Below are 25,743 nucleotides of genomic sequence, written 5' to 3'. Positions count from 1 at the left end.
CACTATTACGAGAATCGTGTTGTAACCACCACAAGGAGGCAGGTCAGTTATAAAGTCCATTGACAAGGTGTGCCAAGGTGCTGGTGGAATGTCCAAAGGTTGAAGTAGGCCGGCTGGCCTTTTCTTTTGACTCTTATTTTGGGCACAGATTCCGCAAGACAACACAAATGACTTTATGTCTTTTCTCCAAGAAGGCCACCAGAAGTGGCGTTTGATCTTTTCTTCTGTTTTCGCGATACCGGGGTGTCCTTCCATTAATGATTCATGATGACGGGTAATGACAAGTTCCTGCAATTCTTTACTTGGCAGAAATAACCGCTCTTGGAAGTAGGGTAAATCATCCTTAACGGTGTAGTGAGGACCCTTTTGACTCCATTCCAGTAAGGCAGAAGAGTCAAAAAGCTGTTTTACTTGAGCTTGGATGTCCTCAATGGTTTGCAATGAAGTCAAGCCCAGAATTCTTTGTTCCGGTATGATTGGCACAGGTTCTAAACTCGAATTGGGTTCTTCCATGCCTATCCGGGATAAGGCATCTGCCTTACCATTCTTGCAGCCAGGGCGATAGGTAATTACAAAATCAAATTCCGCAAAGAATAAAGCCCATCGGAGTTGTCGCGAAGATTGAGCTTTGGCTGTCTTTAAATACTGCAAATTTCTGTGGTCCGTAATTACGGTGATGGTGTGTCTTGCACCGAGAAGATAGTGACGCCAAGCCTTGAAAGCTGATTTAATAGCCAGTAGTTCTTTGTCGGTAATTGCGTAATTGAGTTCAGGTGGAGAGAATTTTCTGGACCAAAAGGCTACAGGGTGTAGTTGGTTAGTTTCTGGGTCTCTTTGCGACAGGACAGCTCCCATGGCCGAACTGGATGCATCGGTTTTCACGATGTAAGGGAGATCTGGGCGCGGGGGCTTCAATACAGGTGCAAAGGTGAATTTGGTTTTCAGGTCCTGAAAGGCTTGTTCAGCCTCAAGAGTCCATTCAAAGCGTTTGTTTTTCTTCAGGAGAGCTGTGATGGGTTGAACAGTTCGAGAAAATTCCGGGATGAACCTTCGATAGAAATTGGCAAAGCCAAGCATGCTTTGCACTCCCTTCACAGAGCTAGGAGATGGCCATTTGAGAATAGCGTCCACTTTCCGCGAGTCCATTCGGATTCCTTGAGGTGTCAGGATGAATCCGAGAAACTCCACTTCTGTGGTATGAAAAACGCATTTTTCGAGCTTGGCAAATAATTTGTGCTGGCGCAATTTCTCAAGAACTGCCCTAACATGGTTTCTGTGATCAGATTCTGAGGAGGAATACACCAGGATGTCGTCAATATAAATGATGACACAAACATCGATAAGTTCCCGAAGAACATCATTCATGAAGTACTGAAAGGCGGCAGGTGCGTTGCACAAACCGAAGGGCACTACTTGATATTCGAAGAGCCCAAATTTGGTGCGGAATGCAGTCTTCCACTCGTCGCCCTCTTTTATACGTACCAGGTGGTAAGCTCCTCGGAGATCTAGCTTGGTGTACACACGAGCATCTTTTACTTGGTCGATAAGCTCAGGTATCAGGGGCAAAGGGTAACGATTCTTAATCGTTATCTGATTTAGGGCGCGGTAGTCAATACAGGCCCTAAGGTCTCCTTCCTTTTTAGGTACGAAGAACAAAGCGGAAGAGACTGGTGACTTTGATGGGCGAATGAAACCATTGGCCAGGTATTGATCCAAATACTGGCGCAAATGCAGGTTCTCAGATTCAGTAAGAGCATAAATCCTACTACAAGGTAGTTGTGCATTGGGTACCAAGTCGATTTGGCAATCGTAAGATCGATGGGGAGGTAAGGTGTTAGCCTGCTCTTTCTGAAAAACGTCTTGGAATTCTTGGTATTCAGATGGTAGCTGTACAGGGGTGGAAGTTACATAGGCTAGACCCATAGCTGGATTCCTTGGGTAACAGGTTGGTTCACAATCAGGAAAAGTTATCTTCTTTGCTCGCCAGTCTATTCTTGGATTATGTGTTTCTAACCAAGGGATTCCAAGAAGTACTTGAAATTGTGGGGCCTTGATCACATCAAACACGATTGCTTCCCGATGTCCGTCCTGACCCACCAGAGTGATTTCAACTGTGGAATGCGTTACAGGCCCTGAGGCTATTTCGGTTCCATCAACTGTAGTAATTACATCTTGGGTTACTTTCGGGCGGAGAGGAAGCTTAATCCTGGAAGCCAATTCACGGTCTATGTAATTTCCAATAGCTCCACTGTCTATGTATGCTTTTATAGCATGCAACTGCTGAGGCTGTTTTGGGTTCACAAGCACCATTGGCATGACAAAATGCGAGGTCAAAGAGTTTGTTTTCAAGCTCGGCAAGCGGACCCCTACGCTTGTCGGGCTAGGTCGTTTCCCGAACCAGGTGTCAATAACTCGTTATCAGTGGCTCCAACCACCTTCTTGGGTGGTTTAACTGGACAACTTTGAAGAAAGTGACCGGAAGTTCCGCAATACAGACAAAGTTGCATTTGTCGCCTTCTCTCTCGTTCCTTCTGCGTTAATGGTCCTTTAACACTGCCAATTTGCATAGGTTCGGAAACGTCAGTACTCTTGGAGTTAACGTGGGTCTTGATAGGTACTCTGGTTTCATACTTGAGCCGATCTGCTTTTCTATTTTGAAGTCTGTGATCAAGTTGAACCACTAAGTCTATGTAGTCTGCGCAGGCCTGGGGCGGATCTACTATCTGAGCTATAACATCTTTAAGCTCTCCGCGCAGGCCTCGATGAAACAATGTGATCCTTTTATTTTCAGGCCATCCGGTTTCCACAACTAGTCTATTAAAGGTGGCGATATAGGACAAAAGATCCTGATTACCTTGTCGTAAGGATAGCAGTTCGTTGTCAAGGGCCTGTCCCTGCGAGTGTCGAGCGAACAATCTTTCCATGCTGGCCTGGAAGCCCTGGAAATCCCGGAGAATGGGATCATCCTGATTTACCAATGGAATAGACCAATCGGCAGCACAGCCACTGAGGTAAGATAGTACAAAGGCTACTTTGGTCTGGTCGTTGGGGAAGGCCCCGGGCCTGCAAAAAAAGTGTAAACGGCATTGGTTCATAAAAACGGCATATTTCTTGGGATCCCCCGCAAATGTTCCGGCGGGGCCAAAGGCATGTGTCCAGGTAGATTGATTTGTACCGGGTTATTCAAACCCATTGTTGTAGAAATATCTCCGGAAACAGGTAAAGGAGTGTGCTCTGCCTGGCCCTGCAATAACCTTTTGGCCAGATCATCAGTTCTTTCCTTGGATAGGATTAGTTCCCTTCTGAGAGCATTAGTCTCCTGGCGGGCTGAGCGCACTGCTGCCCGTAATTCCCCTAAAAGATGGGCCAGCTGATCTGTCTCGGAAGTCTCCATAGCGCCCAGGTGGGAAATTGTGGTAAGGCTTCGCGTTCTGTAACGCTCACCTGGTTCCCACGGAGGCGCGGCGTCGAAGGCGCAGAACTCTGAAGATGGACAGGAAGGGCCCCTCTATTCTGGCTTGCCTGGCTCGTTGGATACCCTCCTGTGCGTGAAAAGGGAGTATTACCAACTGTGGCACAATGCTCAAGCCTCCCACTCCCTTCCAACCCTCCACGATACCTCCTCCACGATTCCCTGTGAAGCCTCACCTTAGGGTTTGGAAGGATGAGCTCTCCATCCTGCTTCTGATGCAGGGGCGCGTTGAAACCCAGTTACTTCACTGGATTGAGGATTGATGGGAGTTCAGGTAAGCTTGACTGTTCAGGTAAGGCGCTGTAAAAGTTCTGTTCAAAAGTTCAAGCTTAATAATAATGTTCGTTGTCTAATTGCAGCAAGCGCTTAATGCTTATGTCTTTCTCCCCTTAGGGGTCGGGGTTCGGAGTGCCGGAGATATGGCGCCGACCCGAAGTGAAACAGTTCTGGATGAGCGCTCAGGTAATGTCTTTGCATTCGCTCATTCAATGTCTTTGTCTTTTTTCCCCATAGGGGCCGGGGTCCGGAGATGCCAGGAAGCGGCAGGACCCGAAATGCAGTGGGAATAATCCAACAGGTAAGACTTAAAAGGAAACTGAGCTTTCCTTATTCCTTTTCTCCCTCTCACCTTTGTTCTTGTCTTTTTTCCTCTAGGCGCCGGGGCGTAGCTGAATCCGGAAGATCGCTGCTGAAGATGGAAGCGCCTTGCAAAGGTGAGTAAAATGCAGCGCTGCAGCGATCGAAACGAAATGCCTTTAAAATGATGTCTTCCTTTTCAGGGCCGTTGGAGAAATGACTCCGGGATGCAGATTTAGCAGGTAAGGGCTTTTCTTCTCCTATTCTCTTCCTTTCTCCCCTTGCAGGTGTTCCAGGGTGCTGGCAGGCGTGGCTGAAGTCAGGATGCAGGAGCTGACACGGTGAGCGTCCAGCTGCTAGGTGCAGAACAACGCGAAGCATGTGTGGCTGTTCGGGTGGGGTTTAAATAGCCTTGGAAGAAGTTCCTGGTATGTATCCATCCACCAATCAGGTATGTATCCTTCCCCGACCACACCCGGGTGGTGAAGTAGTCCTACAGGTTAAGTAGTCCCATTCAGGCCTCAAGAGGGCCTGGATGAAGCAGCAAGGTCTGCATCAGGTAAGTGTGCACCCAAGCACTTAAACACATATCCGGGCCCCGACTTGGGCCCGCTGAGACTTCCCTGGGGAAAATGATGTCTGCCTCTGGGGTTGCTGGGCCCGGCCTGGCTCCTTAGAGGTAGGCATCATGACAATCACCCACAAGCAAATGGAATATGTGAGAGGCTCAACGGCCTCCTTAAAGAAAGGATAGCCAAGATTAAAATGACTTTGAAGAAGGCATGGCTATATTGCCTATCTTTAGCCCTATATGCCGTTTGGAATCAGCCAGTATCAGACCCTCACCTCACCCCTCATGAAATAGTGACAGGGCGGCGTATGAGAACACCCCTTATACCTCCATCTAGGAGTAGAAGTGATGCCCAGAGTGTAGCTAAAACTTTAGGTGATGAAATGCATGATTATTTGACATGTATGACCTCCAGCATCTCACTCCTTTCCGATCAAGTCAAGCTCAAGGGGGGTTGCCCTCAGAAAACAGAAGAAGACTATTCAACAACCAACCCAATTCAATTACTATTGGCACCTAAATTATATGCTGGAGACCAAGTCCTAATCAAGAATTTTACTAGAAGGTGGCATGAGCCACGTTTTAATGGTCACTTTTGCATTGAGAATATAACTCCTTCAGCTGTGAAAGTCCAAGGGAGATGAGTTTGGCTTCACCTAAGTGATGTAAAGGCCTACAAAGGGGAGTACTGCCCTCCCACCATTGCTGATCCAGAAGCAAGACAAAAAGAAGAATTTCAGCGTGTGCAGACTCGATTGATGACGAAGAAGAAGAATGATAAAGCAACCAGCGGTTAATACAGATTTATCTTGGACTGAAATTCAAATGGACACTCCTTATAGATATTTTAGCAGTGAGTGAAAAGACTTGCAGAGAATTTCAGTAGGCTGAAAATAAACTTTAGAAAAACACATTGAAGCATCAGAGTCACGTCAGTTCTTGATTAGAAATAGGAAACAAGATCAGTATCCAGATTCATTTTGTGGGGAATACTTGTTCTAAGCAGTTAATCATATGGTGCTTACCGACAGTGACGTTCATCGACCTTTGCTTGCTGTCTTTGTGTTTATACTTCAAGCTTACACTGCTCTTGTGAGAAGAAACATTGATTCGCACTTTTTTACAGGATCCTAAAAATGGGCCAGTGATAAGGAGGCTACTTTGCCATTACAAGCAGATTTTGCCGTTACAAGCGTAAAAGAATTTTGATGATTGAATTAAAAATGATTAAAGAGGAAAGTGGCACAGTTCAAGGCAAAGAACAACTGCAACACGTAGTAGGATGGCACGAAAGATGGATGCCTTTGTTCTTATGCATAATACATACTTGCATGATTGTTCTCTTTGTCTTTCTCTTCCTCATCTTTCACGCTCTCTATAATGTTGGTACTTCTGCTGAGTGAGGGGTCTCTATGGCTCTCACCACTATGAGATCTACTTTTGATTTGCTTCATAAGTATTACACAAACGTTGGGAGATACAGGAGAAATGCATAGGAAGATAGTGAGGGGATAATACCTATTTAGATAATGCAGCACATTTGGGGAATAACATGTGGATCAGCACATGAGAAAGATGGGAGAAAGAACATCTAAGGAGAGTTGCTACGTCTGCTCTCTCATAACATATGCCCTCGATACAGTGCAAACTTTCATTGTGAGAGAAGTTCAAGAACACAATGCTAGGTGCCTCAGCCATCTTGCAGCATGCATGACCAGAAGACAATTTCAAGGCAGTTGGGACACTTTGCGATGGAGATAAAAATGGTTGTTTCCATACCAGGATGACTACATTAAGACTACACAGATGGAAAAGGAACCTGGATGCAAGAGCAAGATGCTTGCGTATCCTGCAACAGGACAGAATGAGGTGGTCATTGAAGAGATGAAGAAAATTAAATTCCCTGATGTGACAGAAATAGCTGGATCGCCTGGATGTTGGGATCGAACCCAAGTCTTAGCCTATGGACGAGTGAAATCCAAGAAGGGATGGGAAGGAGGGCTGATGTCCTGTGTAGCTCATCTACTGAAGCCAGAGTATGTACAAGAGGTACAGAGAGTAAATGATGGGTGTTTAAAGTCGTGGGCTAAGCATGCCAAACTGCTGACATGGGTAGATGAGGAATCAGGTCCTATGACTATAATCCTGTTGGCTAATGTGACACTGTGCTTCCAAAGATATGGAAAGAAGCATGTAGGAGACAACAAGGACTGAAGAACTACAGTTGACGTTTCCAGGATGGGAGCAGGGACAGCCGTTCTGATGGAGCTCCTTGGTGCTCATTCATGTTCTACCATTAGTGATTCCTCAGAGCGACCTGGACATTGGAGAATTTTCAAAAGCAGATGCCCATTTCAGAAAGAGAAGATCGCTTGAGTTTCTCAATCAGACCAAGAGAGAGAATGACTATCTTCATGCCTGGGATCCAAACGATGGCCAACGCCATGTGGTTGCAGATCACAAGATGGAAGCTCCTGCAGGCGATCAATACCACCATAAACGGATTCAATTCTATCAAAGAAGAGCTAAGGGCCATACGACTGATGACCCTGCAAAATAGATATGTCCTTGTCATGATCACAGCGATGGAAGGAGGAGTTTGTGCCAAAATCGGGCCTTCATGTTGCACATTCATACCTTATCATGATGACAACAATGGGACCCTGACAGGGGATATAAGGTTATTAACAAACCTGCATAACAAGATGGAAGATGAGACTGAGGACATTACAGATGGCAGTTGGTTTGCCTCCATATTCTCATGGATTCCGCAGTATTGGCAAACAAATTTAAGATCCTTAGAGCGATATTGGTCATGGCGATGTTTGGGTTCTATGTGATCAGGATAATAATTGCACACTGTAAGAAGACAGTAAAGAAGGCAGTAGGAATGAAGATCATGATCGATGTTGAATCAGGGTTTGGAGCGAAATAAATTAAATAATAAAGATATCAGAAAAGACATAGAGGCCAGCATTGTAGCACCTGAAGGAACAAAATTCCTGTATCCTAAGAATCACAAGAAGTATGTTGGACGATGGGTCTATTGTTATCCAAATGGACAGTTCAACTACATATCCTGGAGTGTAGACAAGCATGTTAAATCAGCTGGCACCCTGGGGGGGTGATGAAGATTTGGACTCCAAAGAAGCACTTCTTAAAAAGAAAATAACAAAATGTGGAAACCATTGAAGAGGTGGTCGAGGACTCGACCAGAGGGGGGAATGTAGAGGAGCAGCTGCATGCCTCTGCAGGAAATCCCACCTTGCCTCCCATATGTTGGAAGTCGGAGACTGCGCTATATTTGACACCAGCAGTTGTGCCAATTCCGCAGCGTGTATTTGAGATAAGGTATCCACTGAGAAAACCCTATCAAATGTATCCCAGAAAAGACGAGAATCTTAGGGAGGTACTCCCTGTGGGGATATGAAGAAGAGTGAAAGAGAAGCTAGTGATGTCACAAGAGACAAGTGTAACGCATTGAGAATACTGGCTAAAGAGAATGCATGGATCTTACAGAGCTGATGACGAAGTTAAGAATTGAGTAAACTTTCATGTACAGAAAAGAAGATTGCACATATGCGAAGTGCTACAGAAATGCCATCGTTTAATGATTGTACAGATGCTGAAACGCAAGTAGATTAGGTGATCATAAAAGCTGGATATACGTAGTGAATAGACTGCAGACGAAGCTGCCATTGCATAGAAGCTGGACATCAGTGCCATGAATTTTAGTAGGCTGAAACCCATGTAGAGGAAAGGCTGAGAATTGTGTTGCAGCAACAATAAGCTGAGATCGGGGAAGAGCCTGGCAGGGCTGTCTGGCCTGGCATCAAAACAGAAGTAGCAAAGGTTGGTTATCTATTCTTGAAAGGAATAAACGTTAGAAGGATGAATCATCCCTTATCGAGGGGCAAAGAAAGAACACCAAGGGTGCCAAGTTTTATTCATTTAAAACATTTAAATGCTGCAGAATAGACCAGAATCATGGTCTCTTGTCACGTGAGCCGAGGATGGAAATAGAGTTGAGCTTTGAGTCCCAGAACAACGATAGTGAAGGCCTGTACTCCCATATATTCCCACAGACAGGGACACTTTGCAAGGCCAAGCTCAAAGATAATGTGTTCCCTCTGCAGGTATTTGGAGAGTGCCAAAGAGAGGAACAGCTGTTTGATATGCACGAGGGTTGTCCTCAGATTAGTGAGCCTGTAGTTCACAAAACGTCTGTGCTTGTTGGGTTTGCAGCTGAATTATTTATTGCAATTGATGGTGTTCCACTGAGAGGGATTTTTCTATGCTTTCTATACCCCATTTTCCTGGAGAAGATTCTCACAGCTTGGAATGATCATACAAAACTCTGGCCGTGATCACACTCCTAATTGTATGGTTGAATGGATATTCTTCTTGCAATGATCTCTGCCTCATCCCTGGATTAAAATATTTAATGATATCTTCAGCTGAGATATGGCTTTCTCGGTATGGGGAGTTATAACCTCTGTCCATTTCTAGAATCTTGATGTGTCTGGATGGCGAGTCAGTGCTTTCCAGAAGGACCAAGCATCTCTCTTCTAACACCATGAGTGTTGACTTGTGATGAACCAGCGTCAAGTAACTAAATGTCAGAAAGAAATAACAGTTTTTGGTTTCTTTATTACTAAACAAGAAATTGTCATCCGCCGCTGCCGCAATTGGCGGATTCTTCCACGTTGGGATTGGAAACACAGAGGTAGGGTGTTTTAGTCCCCTCTCTGTGTCCTTGGATGCAGCTCCATTCTGACGAGCGCAGTGCCGCCGGGAGTATATATTCCCCCTCCCCCGGCGGACACTGCGTTGCAACCCTCTCGGGTGTTTCTGTTTTCCGGGTTCCCTCGCTCCTGACGACTGACGCTCCACTCCGGATCTGTCAGTGGTGTTCCTTGTTTTTCTGGGTTTGCTTTGTTTACGAAGCATTTCCCTCCTCTCCCTTTCTCCGCCGCCGCTCTCGGCGGTCTGCTGTATTTCGTTTACTCGCGGCCCCGTCCTCTCGGACTCGGCGCGACCTACTTATTCTCTCTCTCCAATATCATTCTCTTCTTTCCTTTCTGCTTGTTTACTGGACCTCCGGTCTTACTTACCCTCCTTTACTTACCTGGCTGTGCTCTCCTGTGTCCTGCACGGATCCGCGGATAATACCACACCTTGGCCGGCGGGGCTCCTGCTTCCGGCACAATCAGCTGTTCTTCTTTTCCGCTCCTCCAGATCTTCTGCTCCACAAAGACTCTCCAGCCTTACCTGCTACATCGTCCTCCAGTCAACTGTTCATCTTGACAGCGGAATTAAGAAAGAGTCTACACGCCACAAAGGTTTTTTTCCCTATTTGGGTTTTTCCCTTATTCCGGCTTGATTCCGGAAGAGGAGTCACGGGGCGGCTGTCTACCAGCGGTCACTGTGGCTTCCCTCCGTGACAAGCATGTTCACCTAAAAAAGGAGAGAGACTACCTGACTCGGCGGCACCTGCAAGACACAGACAACAATTCCAGCAGTTCAGGTGAGGAGAGTGTGAAAGAAGGGGAAGAAGAAGGAATCAGGGTGCTGAAACCATCACAGATTGCAACGCCAAAAAGTTTCAAGATGTCTGCCGAAGAGCAGGTTCAAGAGCTTTGGAAGGCTTTTCAAGCAATGTCCCAGGAATTACAGGGAGTAAAGACAGAGAATGCCCTCCTTAAGCAAATGGTATCCGCTAGGGAACCCTCCCTTCCGGAATTACCACCCATGGCGCTTTCCTCAGGAAAGTTGGATGGCTCTCCTAAGAAGGTGAAGGAGTTTTTGGAGGTGTGTACGGTCTATTTCACTTTCAGACCTCGTACCTTCGCAACGGATCAGGCCAGAGTGGGATTCTTAATCTCCAATATGACCGGAACGCGCTAGCCTGGGCCATCCCATTGGTGACAAGTAGTAATGCCATTCTTCAGGACTTTGCTGGGTTCCGGAATCTACTAAAGCAGACCTTTGAACGGCCAGAGTTGTCCTTTACAGCCTGTGAGGATTTGCTGGATGTCAGACAAGGCTCTCTGGACGTATTGTCATATATCTCCTCTTTCCAGACATTGGTGGCCGGAGCAGGATGGCCTGAACCAGCACAATATGCCATTTTCAGAAGGGGTTTGAAGGAGGAGATCAAAGATGAACTGGCCAGATCTCCCCACTCACCTACTTTCTCGGATTTACTCGCTGCCGCTCTTCATATAGAGTATCGTCTTCAAGAAAGGAGGACGGAGCGCCGCAAACAAAGAGGTTCAGGGTTTCCATCGGACCCCCTTTCACACTCTTCCCCTGGTCGCTCCCCTACTACATCCTCCGACGAACCAATGCAAATCAACGCCACCAGAGCACCTCTGTCTGCCGCTGAAAGACGGCGAAGGAGAGAGAAGGGACTGTGCGCGTACTGTGGTTCTGATCAACACCTTCTCAAGGACTGCACAGAACTGCCAAACAAGAAATCGGGAGACAAACACCCTCGGCGCCAATAGGGATGAGTGTCCGGGGGTTTTTAGGCTTTTCTCATCGTCCCTACGTTTCTCTTTCTGTATCCTCTCCCAACTCCAAAGATGATTCTAGACTCATGGTGATCCCAGTGACCCTCGACCTGGAAGGCAAACAAGTGGAGACCCTAGCCCTGCTGGATTGTGAGCGGCGGGTAACTTCGTTGATACCCTGTGGGCAGACAAGGTGGGCCTACGCAGGATAGCCCGGAAAGAGGGTCAGAAAGTTGAAGGAGTAGACGGGTCACCGTTGTCTTCCGGTCCCATCACACAGACGACAGAGGAACTTTCCCTGACAATCAATCAACATACAGAAGTCCTGAAATTCGACATCATCCGGGCCGCCCATTTCCCCATTATCTTGGGCATCACATGGCTTTGTAGGCACAATCCTCGGATAAACTGGACCGAGAATCAGCGGAGCTTTTGTTCCCCGTATTGTACAGCCAACTGCCTTCCGGTGGAAAGTCGGGGAGACCTTCAGCCGGTAAAAATATTCTCGAATAACCACGTTGGTGTTCACGCATTGCCCAGCTATTGTTTGGGTTTTTCAGATGTTTTCCAGGAGTGTCTTCATGCCAAACTGCCGCCTCATCGGCCAGAACACTGCACAATCGATCTGGAACCAAATACCCTGGTTCCGTTTGGAAGGATGTTCTCCCTCACGCAGACTGAGAAGCAGGTGCTGCGAAGGTATTTGGACACCAACCTGGAGAATGGTCTTATCCAGCCCTCGAAGTCTCCCGCAGGAGCTCCCTTATTTTTAATCAAGAAGAGGGGCACCAGAGATCTTTGGCCCTGTATACACTACAGGGGTCTAAACAAGGTTACCGTACGGGATCGGTATCCGATGCCGGTTATAACTGACATCATAGAGGTGGTACAAGGAGCCAGAGTGTTTACTAAACTCAATCTCAGGAACGCATACCATTTGCTTCGAATAGCCAAGGGAGATGAGTGGAAAATAGCTTTTCGCACCCCATTCGGCTTATATGAGTATAAGGTGATGCCATTTGGACTGGTGAACGCGCCAGCAGCTTTCCAGAGATTTATGGACAGAATGTTTTCCGATATGCTTTCGATGTCAGTCATCATTTATCTGGACGATATTTTGGTTTTCTCCTCGAACATGAAGGAGCACGTTGTACAAGTTACTCAGGTATTAGCCCGCCTTCAAGAGAACCAACTGTTGGTCAAGGCCGAAAAGTGCAAATTCCCCGTCCCTTCTGTGCAATACCTTGGATATGTTTTGGAAGGGATAGCCATAGATCAAGACAAGGTCCACGCCATTCTCAACTGGCCATCTCCTACTTCAGTCCGGGAAGTTCAGAGATTCCTGGGGCTTTCGAACTACTATAGGAGGTTCATCCCAAATTTCTCGGAGGTACTTTTTCCTATTACTCGGCTGCTCAAAAAGGACGCTTCCCTGTTTCATTGGTCTGCTGAGACTGAGAAGAGTTTCAGTCATCTCAAAAGCCTCTTCTGCTCAGCTCCAATTCTTCAACATCCGGACCAGACGCAACCATTTATCTTGGAGACCGACGCATCAGCCATCGCGATTGGGGCAGTGTTACTTCAGACAATCAATGGGGTAGAACATCCGGTGGCCTACTTGTCTAAGACACTCTCTCCCAGTCAAATAAACTATTCAGTCCTTGAAAAGGAGTTACTTGCCATGAAACTGGCCTGTGAAGAATGGCGTCACTTACTCATGGGTGCCCGACACCAATTTCTAATCAGAAGAGATCATAAGCATCTGAAGGTTCTACAGGAGATTGAATGTTCGAATTCCAGACAGGCACGGTGGGCCTACCTTTTTTCACAATATGATTTTCAGATAACGTACATTCCAGGGTCGCTCAATCGGTTGGCTGATGCATTTCCTCGCAAGGACTCCAGCAAAGAAAAGGCCTCGATCAATGTCGAGCCCATGTTTCACAGGAATCGGATCCTGGCTCTAGTTGCTTCTTTTCTTCAAGAGGTAAAGACAGCGGTCGTTCAAGAACTACCACAACTGTCCTTGGATCCCAGCTCTCTCTATCAAGAGAAGGACTGCTGGGTTTTCTATAAGAAGCGGCTGTACATTCCGGAAGGTCCACTACGCAAGACGATCCTAGGTTGGTGCCACAACTCACGCACTGCGGGTCATAGAGGAGGAAACAACACCTTGGAACTCATCTCGAGATCTTTTCTCTGGCCCAATGTGAGGAAGGAGACATTGGAGTACGTGAAGACTTGTCCGATTTGTGCCAGGGCCAAGTATCCGTCGGGCAAACCCCTGGGACTGCTGACTCAAGTTGAAATTCCTACTCACCCTTGGGGACTGATATCCACAGATTTTATCGTGGATCTTCCAGAGTCCGAATCGTGTACTTGCATTATGGTCACGGTGGACGCCTTCTCTACGATGGCACATTTCTCTCCTCTTTTGGGACTCCCTATGGAAACTAAGATGGCAGAGGTCTTTGCACGTGACATTTTCAAGTTACATGGCCTACCCGATAAGATCATTTATGATCGAGGGAGTCAGTACATCTCTAAGTTCTGGACAGCCTTGTGCAACCGATTGGGGGTTGCAAGAGCCCTTTCCTCGGGTTTCCATCCACAATCCAATGGCCAGACAGAATGTCTTAATGTCACTCTGGAACAATACTTGAGATGTTACATCACTCAACATCAGGACAATTGGGTCTCTCTGCTCCCCACCGCAGAGTTCTCCTATAACAACACCAGACACTCTGCCACCGGTCTCTCCCCGTTCTACTGTACCTATGGGGTGCACCCACGGTCGGTTCTAACAGAGGTACCCAGTTTTACCAACTCCCCGGCCGCAGAGGAGGTTTTGGGGGAATATTAGGGAAGCTCATGCCACCGCATTACGAAGCTTGGAAGTCAGCAGGAGACAGACTAAGATTGGAGCCGACAGACATCGCAAAGATTGCCCTGAATGGAAGCCAGGCGACAAAGTGTGGTTGTTCACGAGGTTCTTACCCAGATGGACACAGCCTTCTAAGCTGTCTCCTCACTTTCTGGGACCTTTTCCCATTCTCTTGAAGGTCAATCCTGTGGCTTATCGCCTTCGGCTCCCTCCCACACTTAGTCGCATTCACCCAGTCTTCCATTCCTCTCTGCTTAAACCTCACTATCCTGATCTGCATCACAGAACTGTTCCCCGACATACTTCCGCACCTACGCCGGACATGGAGGAATATGAAGTCTCCACCATTCAGGACTCTAGGTTTTACTGAGGCCGGTTGGAATACCCCTTGCCCTGGAAGGGTTAACCTGAGTCAGAGGATTCTTGGGGACCGGCTTCCCAGGTACATGCCCCTCGGTTGCTTGCCAGGTTCCACCGCCTGCACCCGGGGAAGCCTGGGGTGGTGCGGACTGGGGGGAGGCATACTGTTATCGCCGCCGCCGCGATTGGCGGATTCTTCCACGTTGGGGTTGGCAACACAGAGGTAGGGTGTTTTAGTCCACTCTCTGTGTCCTTGGACGCAGCTCCATTCTGACGAGCACAGTGCCGCCAGGAGTATATATCCCCCCCCCCCGGCGGACACTGCGTTGCAACCCTCTCGGATGTTTCTGTTTCTGGGTTCCCTCGCTCCTGACGACTGATGCTCCACTCCGGATCTGTCAGTGGTGTTCCTTGTTTTTCTAGTTTCGCTTTGTTTGCGAAGCATTTTCCTCCTCTCCCTTTCTCCGCCGCCGCTCTCGGCGGTCTGCTGTATTTCGTTTACTCACGGCCCCGTCCTCTCGGACTCGGTGCCGCCTACTTATTCTCTCTCCCCAATATAGTTATCTTCTTTCCTTTCTGCTTGTTTACTGGACCTCTGGTCCTATTTACCCTCCTTTACTTACCTGGCTGTGCTCTCCTGTGTCCTGCACGGATCCACGGATAGTACCACACCTTGGCCGGCGGGGCTCCTGCTCCGGCACAATCAGCTGTTCTTCTTTTCCGCTCCTCCGGATCTTCTGCTCCACAAAGACTCTCCAACCTTACCTGCTACATCGTCCTCCAGTCAACTGTTCATCTTGTCAGCGGATTAGGAAAGAGTCTACACGCCACAAAGGTTTTTTCCCTATTTGGGTTTTTCCCTTATTCTGGCTTGATTCCGGAAGAGGAGTCACAGGGCGGCTGTCTACCAGCGATCACTGTGGCTTCCCTCCGTGACAAGCATGTTCACCTAAAAAAGGAGAGAGACTACCTGACTCGGCAGCACCTGCAAGACACAGACAACGATCCAGCAGTTCAGGTGGGGAGAGTGTGATAGAAGGGGGAGAAGAAGGAATCAGGGTGCTGAAACCATCACAGAAATAGGTGAGTAAAATGTCCCAGAGTATTGTCTTCTCGCCCTGGATACCCTGTCAAGATTCTTTTTTTTTGTTGAAAGGTTTTAAATTGAGGAATAGAAGCGCTATACCAGAACACATCCATAACAAACATGTATGAATACAAATGAATATAGAATAGGATGATTGAAAGAATACAAATTGAAATAGGGTATATATCTACAAAGTACTTCAAAGCCTGTCAAGCTTTTCCAACACTCAACGGCTTGAATTTAACTACAGTACCCTTTGCCAGATCCTAAAGTCTTCCTCGGTTTGCAGTGCTTTGGAGGTTAACAGCAATTTCAGGGTTGGTAGCATTTTAGGGGTGCACATCTCTTTCTGGGTCCACAGTGCTTTCAAAGATCACAGGGCTTTTATATTCCAATGCACTTTTGGAGTTCCCACAGCTTTTGTGTTCCTTAGTGCTTTCTGGGTTCACAGCAATTGCACCCCGCCAGCCAGATGTAGAGATTTGAGGGCTACCTCCTTCAGCCTTTCAGCACATCAGCCAGGAGCCAGAACTGTCTAGGTAGTTCCTTCAAGACTTCTAAGTTCCCACTTCCTCGTAGGAATCCCTGTCAGCATTTTGCTTCTTCCCAGTCACTCTCTCTTTTACACCAAAACACCCTGATTGTATTCTGCCTTGTAGTTTTCACAATTGGTAGGGGGCTTACCTTTACCTCCTTTTCAATTGGTTTATGTGATTGTATCCCTTCCCAGAATCCTTTATTTCACCCCCAGCCTGGTCACATGAGCTGTGTAAGGGGGCGTATAGAAGCTTTGTCTGCTATTTAGGAAATCATCATTTGGTGAAAGTTACTGTGTGGAGTTTCTACATTTTGGAGCATGAAAACAAAGATGAAAAACCTGGTGTTAGGAAATATTTTCTTATTGTTGCTTTCCCTCCATAGACTTTGATGGAACACCATTTCTTTTTGCTTTATTTTGAACCATGTCCTGACTTTTTGAAGGTAAATAAAGCCTTCTGCTTTACTCCCCTTTCCTGTTTGTTCATTTTTATGGGGAAACTGACTATCAGTACTGAGAGACATTTGTATCCCTTTGTGAATGCTTGTATTGTTACAATTGCACACATCACCTTACAGTGAAGTGAAGCTAGGATACTTTGTATACTTAGAATTTGTTATAGCATCCAGCATCCATGTCGCCAACGAGGGTCTAGCCCCCTGTGTGACCTCACCTCTGTCATGTCCACCTGCCACTGAGGTAAGAGCCTTCCCCAGTGCACTGCACTTTCTTGCTGTCTTGTTTCATTATTTTGTTGTCTTAAATTAGCCTTTTTCTGTCCCTCCTGTGTGCCACCCGCCTCCCCAGCCATGTTTGCTGATTTCCTCCCCCTCTCACCTCCATCCACCCCTCAAGCCGGTGACTGGGCCTGTGCCCAGCATCCATGACGCCACCTGAGTCTAGCCCCCTGTGCGACCTCACCTCCGCAAGTGCACCGCGCTTTCTTGCTGTCTTGTTTCATTATTTTCCTTTTTTGATCCTACAAGGAAACCACTTTAAAAGCAGTCTTAGGGCTGATTGATGCTCAGTGAGTAGTTTAACATTGATTTCAATCCGTTTTTAGCCTTTTTTTTTAGATGCTTTTGTGGAGGGAACTGTGTGGTTTTGCAATAGTTTTCTGCCTGATTTGTGCTTTTCTATGGGGTTTATTTTGTGTTTTTAGTGGACTCGCACCCTGTTTTTTGAGCTGGTGTGCCACATTTCGATAGAATTGTGAAGATTAGCCTGCGTCACATGTAGACAGGATTGTAGATGTTGGCTTGCATCATTTCTAGACAGGATTGTGAATGTTAGCCTATGCCGCATTTAGATATAATTGTAAATATTAGTTGCGTCACATCTAGACAGGATTGTCAATATTAGCTTGCATCACATTTAGACAGGATTGTGAATTTTAGCCTTTGCCACATTTCGATAGAATTGTGATTATTGGCTTGCGTCACATCTAGATAGGATTGTGAATGTTATCTTGAGTCACATGTAAACAGGAATGTGAATATTAGCTTATGCCACATTTAGCTAGAACTGTGAATATCAGCTTGCGTCATCTATATATAGGATTGTGAATGTTAGCCAGTGACACATTTAGATATAATTGTGAATATCAGCTTGCGTCACATCTAGACTGGATTGTGAATAGTAGTCAGTGCCACATTTAGATATAATTGTGAAGGTGTCCGGTCAAAGGATCGAAAAAAAAGGATCGAATGCCATTTTTTTCAAAATCAAAAGGACTGGAAAAAAAAGTTTCTAATGCTTTTATATTTATTTATTTATATTTATTTTTGTTTAGTGTGCAAAAAGGAATTTGATCCTTTTGTTTTAGATACTTTAACTTATAACCAATTGTGAATATTAGCTTGCGTCACATCTAGACAGGATTATGAATATTAGCCAGTACCACATTTAGATATAATTGTGAATATCAGCTTGCGTTGCTTCTAGGCAGGATTGTGAATGTTAGCCAATGCCACATTTAGATATAATTGTGAAAATTAGCTTGCGTCACATCTAGACAGGATTGTAAATGTTGGCTTGCGTCGTTTCTAGACAGGATTGTGAATGTTAGCCAGTGCCACATTTAGATATAATTGTGAATATTAGCTTGCGTCACATCTAGACAGTATTGTGAATGTTAGCCAATGCCACTTTAGATATAATTGTGAATATTAGCTTGTTTCACATCTAGACAGGATTACGAAGATTAGCCAGTGCCGCATTTACATAGAAATGCAGAGATATTCACATGCCACATCTAGAAAGAATTTGGAAATTAGCATGTATCACATCTAGATAGCGAGGCCACTAACCAACCCACTAACAATATCACCCTTCGCATACACCTCTCAATCTCTAACCAAACCCCTAAAGCACAGCAAACTGCACAAACTTCACTACACCACAACAGCAAAAGAAAGCACACATAGCTTTGCACAACAGAACACGGCGGCTATCAACCGAAAAGCACACCTAAGCTCAGCGAACGGGTTAACAGAACCGAAGCTGCCAACAGCATATCACTGCTCTCTTGCACTTTTCCTGCTCGGCCCCTCTAACTCACCCCACCCCTTTCCTTTTCAGATGCACCAGCGCACCAGGGGACCACTCCGGTGGTGATAGTGTGCTGTACAAATGTCCTTTAACATTTACATATAATAGCTTGTTGGTTACATTTACAATGTGCCCAAGAGAAGCTGGTGGCAGCAGAGATATTTTTACCTTTTATGAAGCATTTTACTCATGCAATTTTGCATTTGCTGAAAATAGCTGCTAAAGATGGCTAGCACCCTAAGATGGCCATGCCACAAGGTTTTTCACATATTTCTTTGCCCTACGGTTCTTTGGACTTTTTCCTGCCTTCACAGGTCAGGAAAGGACCTTTATGGAAATGGCTTTCCTGGGAAAACTGTGGCTTTCACAGTCGAAGGGATGGTTTGTGTGTGTGCAGCGCTGATCAAAGGGTTTGAGATCTTGCCGGGTCTGAGATCTGGCATCAGATGTCTCACCGGATCTCGGAACCGGGCTGCCTCAGACCTGACAAGACTTAAACGAGCCCCCAGCTGTGCAGAGGGAAGCTTGGGGCTTGGTGATCTAATCTGCTCTGTGCTCCTTTCCCCAGCCACGATTCACAGATTTGCAAAGTTACACCACGGGATGGGCAACATCACTGTTAAAGGCAGGTTTTCTACATGCTGGGCACACTATTGTTTTCCAAATGTGCATTTTACATTTTCATAGAAAAAATAAAAAGTAATTTCTAAACTCAAAAATGCTGCTTAAACTTGCATATTGAGTAGTTTTCTTTGAAATGTGTTTCTTTTTTTGTCAGACTACCAAACAAATATCCTGTTATTTTTGTGCCCCTTCCTTTGTGTTTTATCACAGGTTATATTTATAAAGATATACAGAAAGGATGGGCCCTAGGTCTGAAACTCCTCTTGCGCTTCACTCTATTGTTGTCTAAGGTTGTTTAGCTGCGTGGTCACGGGTAGGTGGAGGTGCTGCCCTCACCTCCTTTTATGAAATAGAAAACTGTTTGGACCCAGATACCTTGTGCTAGTTAATTAGAACATATAACCACTTAAGACTATCTGACTTCAAACACCAATAAAACCACAATGGGTTTTGAAAAACATTTGTGTAGCTATCCATCTATATAATTAATTAGCGCAAGGTATCCGGGACCAAACAGTTTAATATGTATAAAGATGTTATATGCTTGTCAAACTGCTTAATCACAATTAGTACCCGGCGAGAGTCAAGCAGAATGCAACAAGCAATCTGATTGGCTCTCGCCGGGTCCTTACCCGGCCGAGAATCCTTCGATCCTCGGCCAGGATTCCAGCCGCCTTGTCCTCGGCGGGGGGCGTGGCAGACCCTCAGCCAATGAGGAGGCTGGAAGCGGGGTCATCCCCGCTCCGAACCTCCCCGCGGCTGAGAGGCTGCCTTCACCCCCTGCCGGGGACTCGGGTAAGGCCATTTTCTTGGTCATTTCTTTTTTTTGTCCCGAAATGGCGCAGCGTTTCGGGACAGAAAAAAATGCTTTTAGTGCCCCGGTCATACACATAATGCGGGCTGGGGTACTAATAGCAATATGACCCTCGCGGCGGGGCATTACCGACTCAATGCTTCTTTTATGCTGACAGCAGTTATTAGGAAATTAAACTGTGGGCTTATGGGCAATAACATTTGATTTTCACTATAAGGGAAGGCCTCCGCCCTGAATATAAGCAAGCGACAAGCCCAACCCATGCCCTGGCAAAACACATTTTATAGCACCACCCAACCCACATCAACATATTAACTACCTCCTGGCCCGCTATGAAATATTTGGATGTTTCAAGTTCTAAGAAAGACATCCCTTCATAGCTTAAACCTTTCTGGCAGTTGCAGCTTACATAACAAGACCAGCTTCCTTAACAGCGTAGAAAGCCTGCCATTCTAAACCACACACCACAAATAAAATGCCACCACCTATCGGGAACCTGGCAATGAGGCTCCACCCAGTCAGAAGCATTCACACATGCCCTCTCTGAGATAGCTCAGTGAGCTACATGCTTTTTTTCTGACATTGGATGTGATCTAGAGGCCCACGCTCCAGTCGACACAAACTGGAAAAGGGATTTTTTTGGTGCAGGAAAAGGCTCTGATTTTTGGCAAATGTGTGTTATTTGATGTATAGATCATGAAGCATTCCAACACAAAGTAGAATTTGCAGTACAAGGATTTCTCTGCTTCCTGTGCTCCCTCTGCGCCAGAAATACTCACGGGTTTGTGCGACTGAGGATAAAAAAAGCGCTGCCCTCAGGAATGGGCATCACCTTCTCCTTGGGGGCAAAGTCGGCCAGCTTATCCATGTGCGACTCAGGGAGGCTATCCTCGTCATCATCTAAAAAAAGGAAAAGAAGAGACGCATTATTGCTGGTTGTGGTTGGGCTTACTGACAGTACGAACAAAAACAAACTAAGGGGCCTAAAGGGCTGGGCATGTGAACCTCTTTGGCACCCTAATTGTATCATGAAAACACTATTGAGAGAGGAACAGACAAGCCTACCGAACTGAAGGCGTTGGACGAGCGTGGAATCTGGCTTCTTGATCAATACCAGTGAGCGGCTCGAGGCACTCATTCCTCAACGTATGGCCTCGTATTCACTGACCAGACCACCGGCAAGATATCAGATAGCATCAATGCCCCTGGAGTGCTGATTGTGCTACACCCAGAGCATCGCGCAACCCAGGCGATGGGGCAGCAACATGGCAGATAGGGTACAAAAAGCAAGGAGGTGCACAAGTTCTACCTGAACCTACCATCCTGATGAAGGCGGTATAACTACTAAAAAAAACACTGAAACCGGTAGACTATTTTTATGTATGCGTGCAAGTTGACAACACGCACCACGTTGAATAACTGAAAAATAGACTCATAAGTGGAGGTTCTCCTCCAATTGCGTCTCTCTTCTGTTGCTAACAATTCATTTTGTTCTCTTTGATTTTGATGCAACTGTAATAAATAAAAAGAAATAATAGACCAGTTGTGAATCAAAAACATTTTTAGAAGCCGTCTAGACAGGGACAAACTCTCCCTGTCTTTCACCTAGATAAGTGCAACACCACCACCGACAAGGGACAGCACACCCGCACCTGGAGGGAAAGTGTGCAGGGACAGATAGCTATTTGTTAGGATTACTGACAGTACTACAGTTTTTAGAATCATATACAAGGTGCCCCAGTCTTGAGCACATATAGGGAGGACTTCAAGGGCATGGGTCGTTCCTGTGAAAGAAACTACTGCCCTCCAAAAAGTTCCTACAGATGGCAGGAAGCAGGGCGATTGAGAGCCTAGGTGCATGTTAGCTGTGTGTGTGTATGTGTGGTTAGGGATTTATCTAGACCTGCTGCTGAACACTTCAGTGTGGTATAGTGCCTAGAAATCATCAGCTTTCCCCGATAGCACCAGCCACCAACTTCATATGAACCGCCTTAGGCCTTTTCCATCTAGGCCACTGAACTTAAAGCCGTTCCACACTCATAACTAAAGCATCATTTTTGATTTTCAAATATACTGCAACATTCATCAAGGCATACAATTCTGAACTTCACACTCTGGCACTCATTTTAAGTAGTCAGAAGGACACATTCAATGACTTTTTGACTAACTGCCGATCACAGCCTCAATGCCCTCCTGACAGACCCACTATAAACGAGTGCAACTTGACTGTTGCAAAATATTTGCAATCAGAGGAACACAGTAAGGGCACCATAAATTAGCATTTCTAAGTTTATTAGCTGCGCATACTTACTTCAAACAATACAAATTTCAGAAAAGTACTGAATGCTGTCAAAATATATATATATATATAAATATATATATATATATATATATATATATATATATATATATATATATATATATATATATATATATATATATATATATAAAAATGTTTTAGTTTATGACAAATTGGATGTGTTTCCAATCTCAGACTTTCCATTTACAAATCTGGTACTTTGACAAAAACTATAACTGTCACAATAAATGGGTTGGCAAATGAAAGTGGAGGACTGGAACCCTATGCCTAATGCATCTCAGATAAGACCTTTGTCTGTGGTGAAGTCCCAGTGCTAGATTCTAGACCTCTCATTTTGAGGACTTGGAACATTTTAAGTCCCTCAGTACCTTGGTCAAAAGCTAGAAAAATGACTGCGGCAGTGGGCATAATCCTAGCAACCTCATCAGAGCTACTTTACCATCGGCATAACAAAGGCATTCGCCACTGAGGATAATGTGGGGCAAGAGAGAGACCTGCTTGCTCTAGACTTCTCCGTCTTCATCCGTTTCTTGCGAGGCACCCTTGATTCATATTCACTGTTAACCCGTGTCTTTTTTCCGCCATCAGTCTGCATTTTCATTCCAACCTCATCCGTTGCTTCTACCACGGCCATTGCACTGTCCTATTTCACCCTAACCGCAGCACCTCCCATTCAGTTGGTGGTACACCTTATTGGTAGCAGTGGTTGAAAATCAAAGCCATCCTTTCAAGGGCTATGAGCTAGCAGAGAATACAGGGTAGCGCATAAACACTTTTAATAAAGGAATGGGCACACTCAAGAATATCACAAATACTTCATCTCAGTTTAAAGGTAAGTAAATCTTTATCTAATCTAACAATATAATAAAAGGCCAGATGTATGTTTGTGCCTGTATGTTTGTCAGATGCAGTAGCTTCGCCCGTTGTTACCGCTAGAAGGTAAAAGTATGTAAGGCTGAAAATATCTCTCCTCATGTACTTTGGCCCCTGTACATGGGCTTTCACACTAGTATAGAATAAAGAGCAGGGGAAAGGGAAGAGAATCCCAAGTCTCAGGATGGAACCAATTGTTAGCTGTCAACCATCAGTGTCAAACCGGGTCAATGGTCAGTTTTCGTACGCTGAAACTCGGTTTAGTCACTATTCTGTAAGGATCAAACAAGGGCGTCTGCTGGATTTATGCCTGCCCAGCCTAGGTATAATTCACTCATAGGAAATTATGGGTGAGACAGATGAGTTTCTGGTTGGTTCAGTAGAATGCACTTCAGATACTGCTCGCTTATTATAGGATGAATAGGACTTGTGATCAGAACTACTCGAGAGCCTTCACATAGATCCATCAGGCTTCTTCTGTAAGGACTGGCAAATCCTGAGCTAACTCATGGTCGGCGATATTTGGCTATTTCCAAACAGACCTGACAGATGTTCAGTTCCAGTTAGAAACCGAGGCTGCCATAGTAGCTTTCACAGTCCCGGAGCTCTATTTCCAATAAGGAACAGCTACAGGCAGATCTTTAAGTAAGAGAAGCAGATGGGTACAGGTTCAGTTGCTCAATTACAGTGAAGACTACTATGGTCAGATGGAGGTGTGGTTTTGGTGACAAAAGACTGCAAAAGGACTCCAGCTATGGCACGGCAGATAAGGAGAAACTCTTCAAAGAGCCGGAACCGTTGGGGGGCTTTTCATACATAGCTCAGAGTCTTCAAATGCCATGGCTATCCAATCTCCACGGGCCTGTGACTTCGAAGTCAGAGTCACCTTGTTGACTGGGTCCAGCAGAAAGTTTACACGACACAGCGGTCAAGGTCTGCGATGGTGAGCCAAGAGGAGTCAGCACCATCCTGGTCTGAGCTGGATAGATAGACGCCTGGATTTCATCATCAGAAGGGTCTCGGAATACTGTAGGTTCCAGAGGGGCTTCCTCACATCCAGATTTGAGGACAACATCATCTTGCATTCCCAGTTCTTTGACAAAATAACATGAGCAGAGCCTCCACTGTTATGGGTAATCAGGGTGACGGTCAAGTTTCCTAGTTTCCTTACCTCGTTCACAGAGTTTGAACTTTAAACATTTTGCTATACACCAAATATGAGAGATGGTGGCGGAGGCGGTGCCACACAGAAACTTTGGAGGCCCCTTTCGGGGGCACACTCAAGACAAGTGGATTCAGATTTGAATCCAGACATCCCACTCAAACTGCCCATATCTGGTCATGGCTCTGCAGCCTTGAAACTACCGGGCTGGCCCAGTCATGAAAATATATTGACAGATTGGTGTCATATTCACTCTCACCTAGGTACACTGTGAAAGTTGGACCAGCTACTGGATTTTAGAAAGGAATAGTAGGGTAGACTTATCCTGAAAAAGGTACAATGCCACCGAAAGTCAGTGGAGCCCTCACAGCAAGGCATCTTAGGGTATTGCATAGAACAAACAGGGTACCTGGTGTACCCTGGTGAGTCCCTAAATTAGAACTCAAGAAGGAAAACTTGAGAGAGCCAGCCAGTAAAAAATCAAAATGTTATTATGACCCAGCCCCTCAGCAGCAGCTTAGGGCTTTCATTTTCACAAGAACAAAACAAGATACCTACATACAAACATAAACTCAAGGTGGCAACATCTTTAACTACAATAAATGGCACCCCATAAAGAGCTGACTTCTTCCTACCTAAGAAGCTTAGACATTTAATGCAAAGGACCAGCAAAGCTTATAACACCACAAATTAACTCTTTAAAATTTTGAACAATTTGTAAATGTTTAGTGCTACACCTAGTGCAGGTGGTCATTTGTCCTGTTATTGGTGTAATGTAATGCAGCCACTTTTCAGAGAAGACGTAGACATCATAACATCCAATATGAGTAATGTTCGAACTGCAGCCAGCATGATACGGCCAGTATACAGCCCCAACCTAATATTCAGGAGCAAGAAAGAAAGCAGAATATTGCTGCTTTTTTTGTGGTCTGATAACCATTTCCATTTTTTACCTGTTACACCGACCAATACTAGGAATTTCATTATGAGTTGAAATCCAAATAATTGTTCTGGTGATTTTTGCCCGTCTAATGTCCTTAAGACATTTGTTGATGTTCTGGGTCAATTTACCACACAAATAACAAGTACATCTTTTAGAGACGCTTAAGTGGCTTAAGTTCCATCTGCTCTGAAACATGTATAGGTCCCTCTACTTATCAAGACACCATTGTTGGGACCTGCCTGAAATATGTGGCAGTTATCGGCCAATATCTGAAGTGCCATTTCTTTGGAAGATATGGAATAACGCTTCAACAAACCAACTCCAGCTGCATTTAGAAGAAAATCAGCTACTGGTGACTGTCCGTCTCTGCACCATTCAAATAGAGGGACAGATCAGGCTCATTTAGATATTATGAAAATCTACTTCAAAATATGGACCAGGGCAATACTGGACC

The 25,743-nt window shown here is 45.6% G+C and overlaps 1 protein-coding gene across 4 annotated transcripts in view; it reads right to left on the bottom strand.

Annotated features, from left to right (window-relative positions):
• Nucleotides 1–25,743, bottom strand: part of CACNA1F (calcium voltage-gated channel subunit alpha1 F) — a 1,137,291-nt gene that overhangs the window by 561,775 nt on the left and 549,773 nt on the right. For all 4 annotated transcript variants that reach the window (XM_069645269.1, XM_069645268.1, XM_069645267.1 and 1 more), the window contains one exon: nt 20,771–20,891. In XM_069645269.1, the coding sequence (XP_069501370.1) occupies nt 20,771–20,891 (121 nt within the window). The remainder of the gene's footprint in view (nt 1–20,770; nt 20,892–25,743) is intronic.

This window comes from Ambystoma mexicanum, chromosome 2p, assembly GCF_040938575.1.
Source record: "Ambystoma mexicanum isolate Mex_15411 chromosome 2p, UKY_AmexF1_1, whole genome shotgun sequence".
Classification (NCBI taxonomy): domain Eukaryota; kingdom Metazoa; phylum Chordata; class Amphibia; order Caudata; family Ambystomatidae; genus Ambystoma; species Ambystoma mexicanum.
This window is presented reverse-complemented; position numbering and strand designations above follow the sequence as displayed.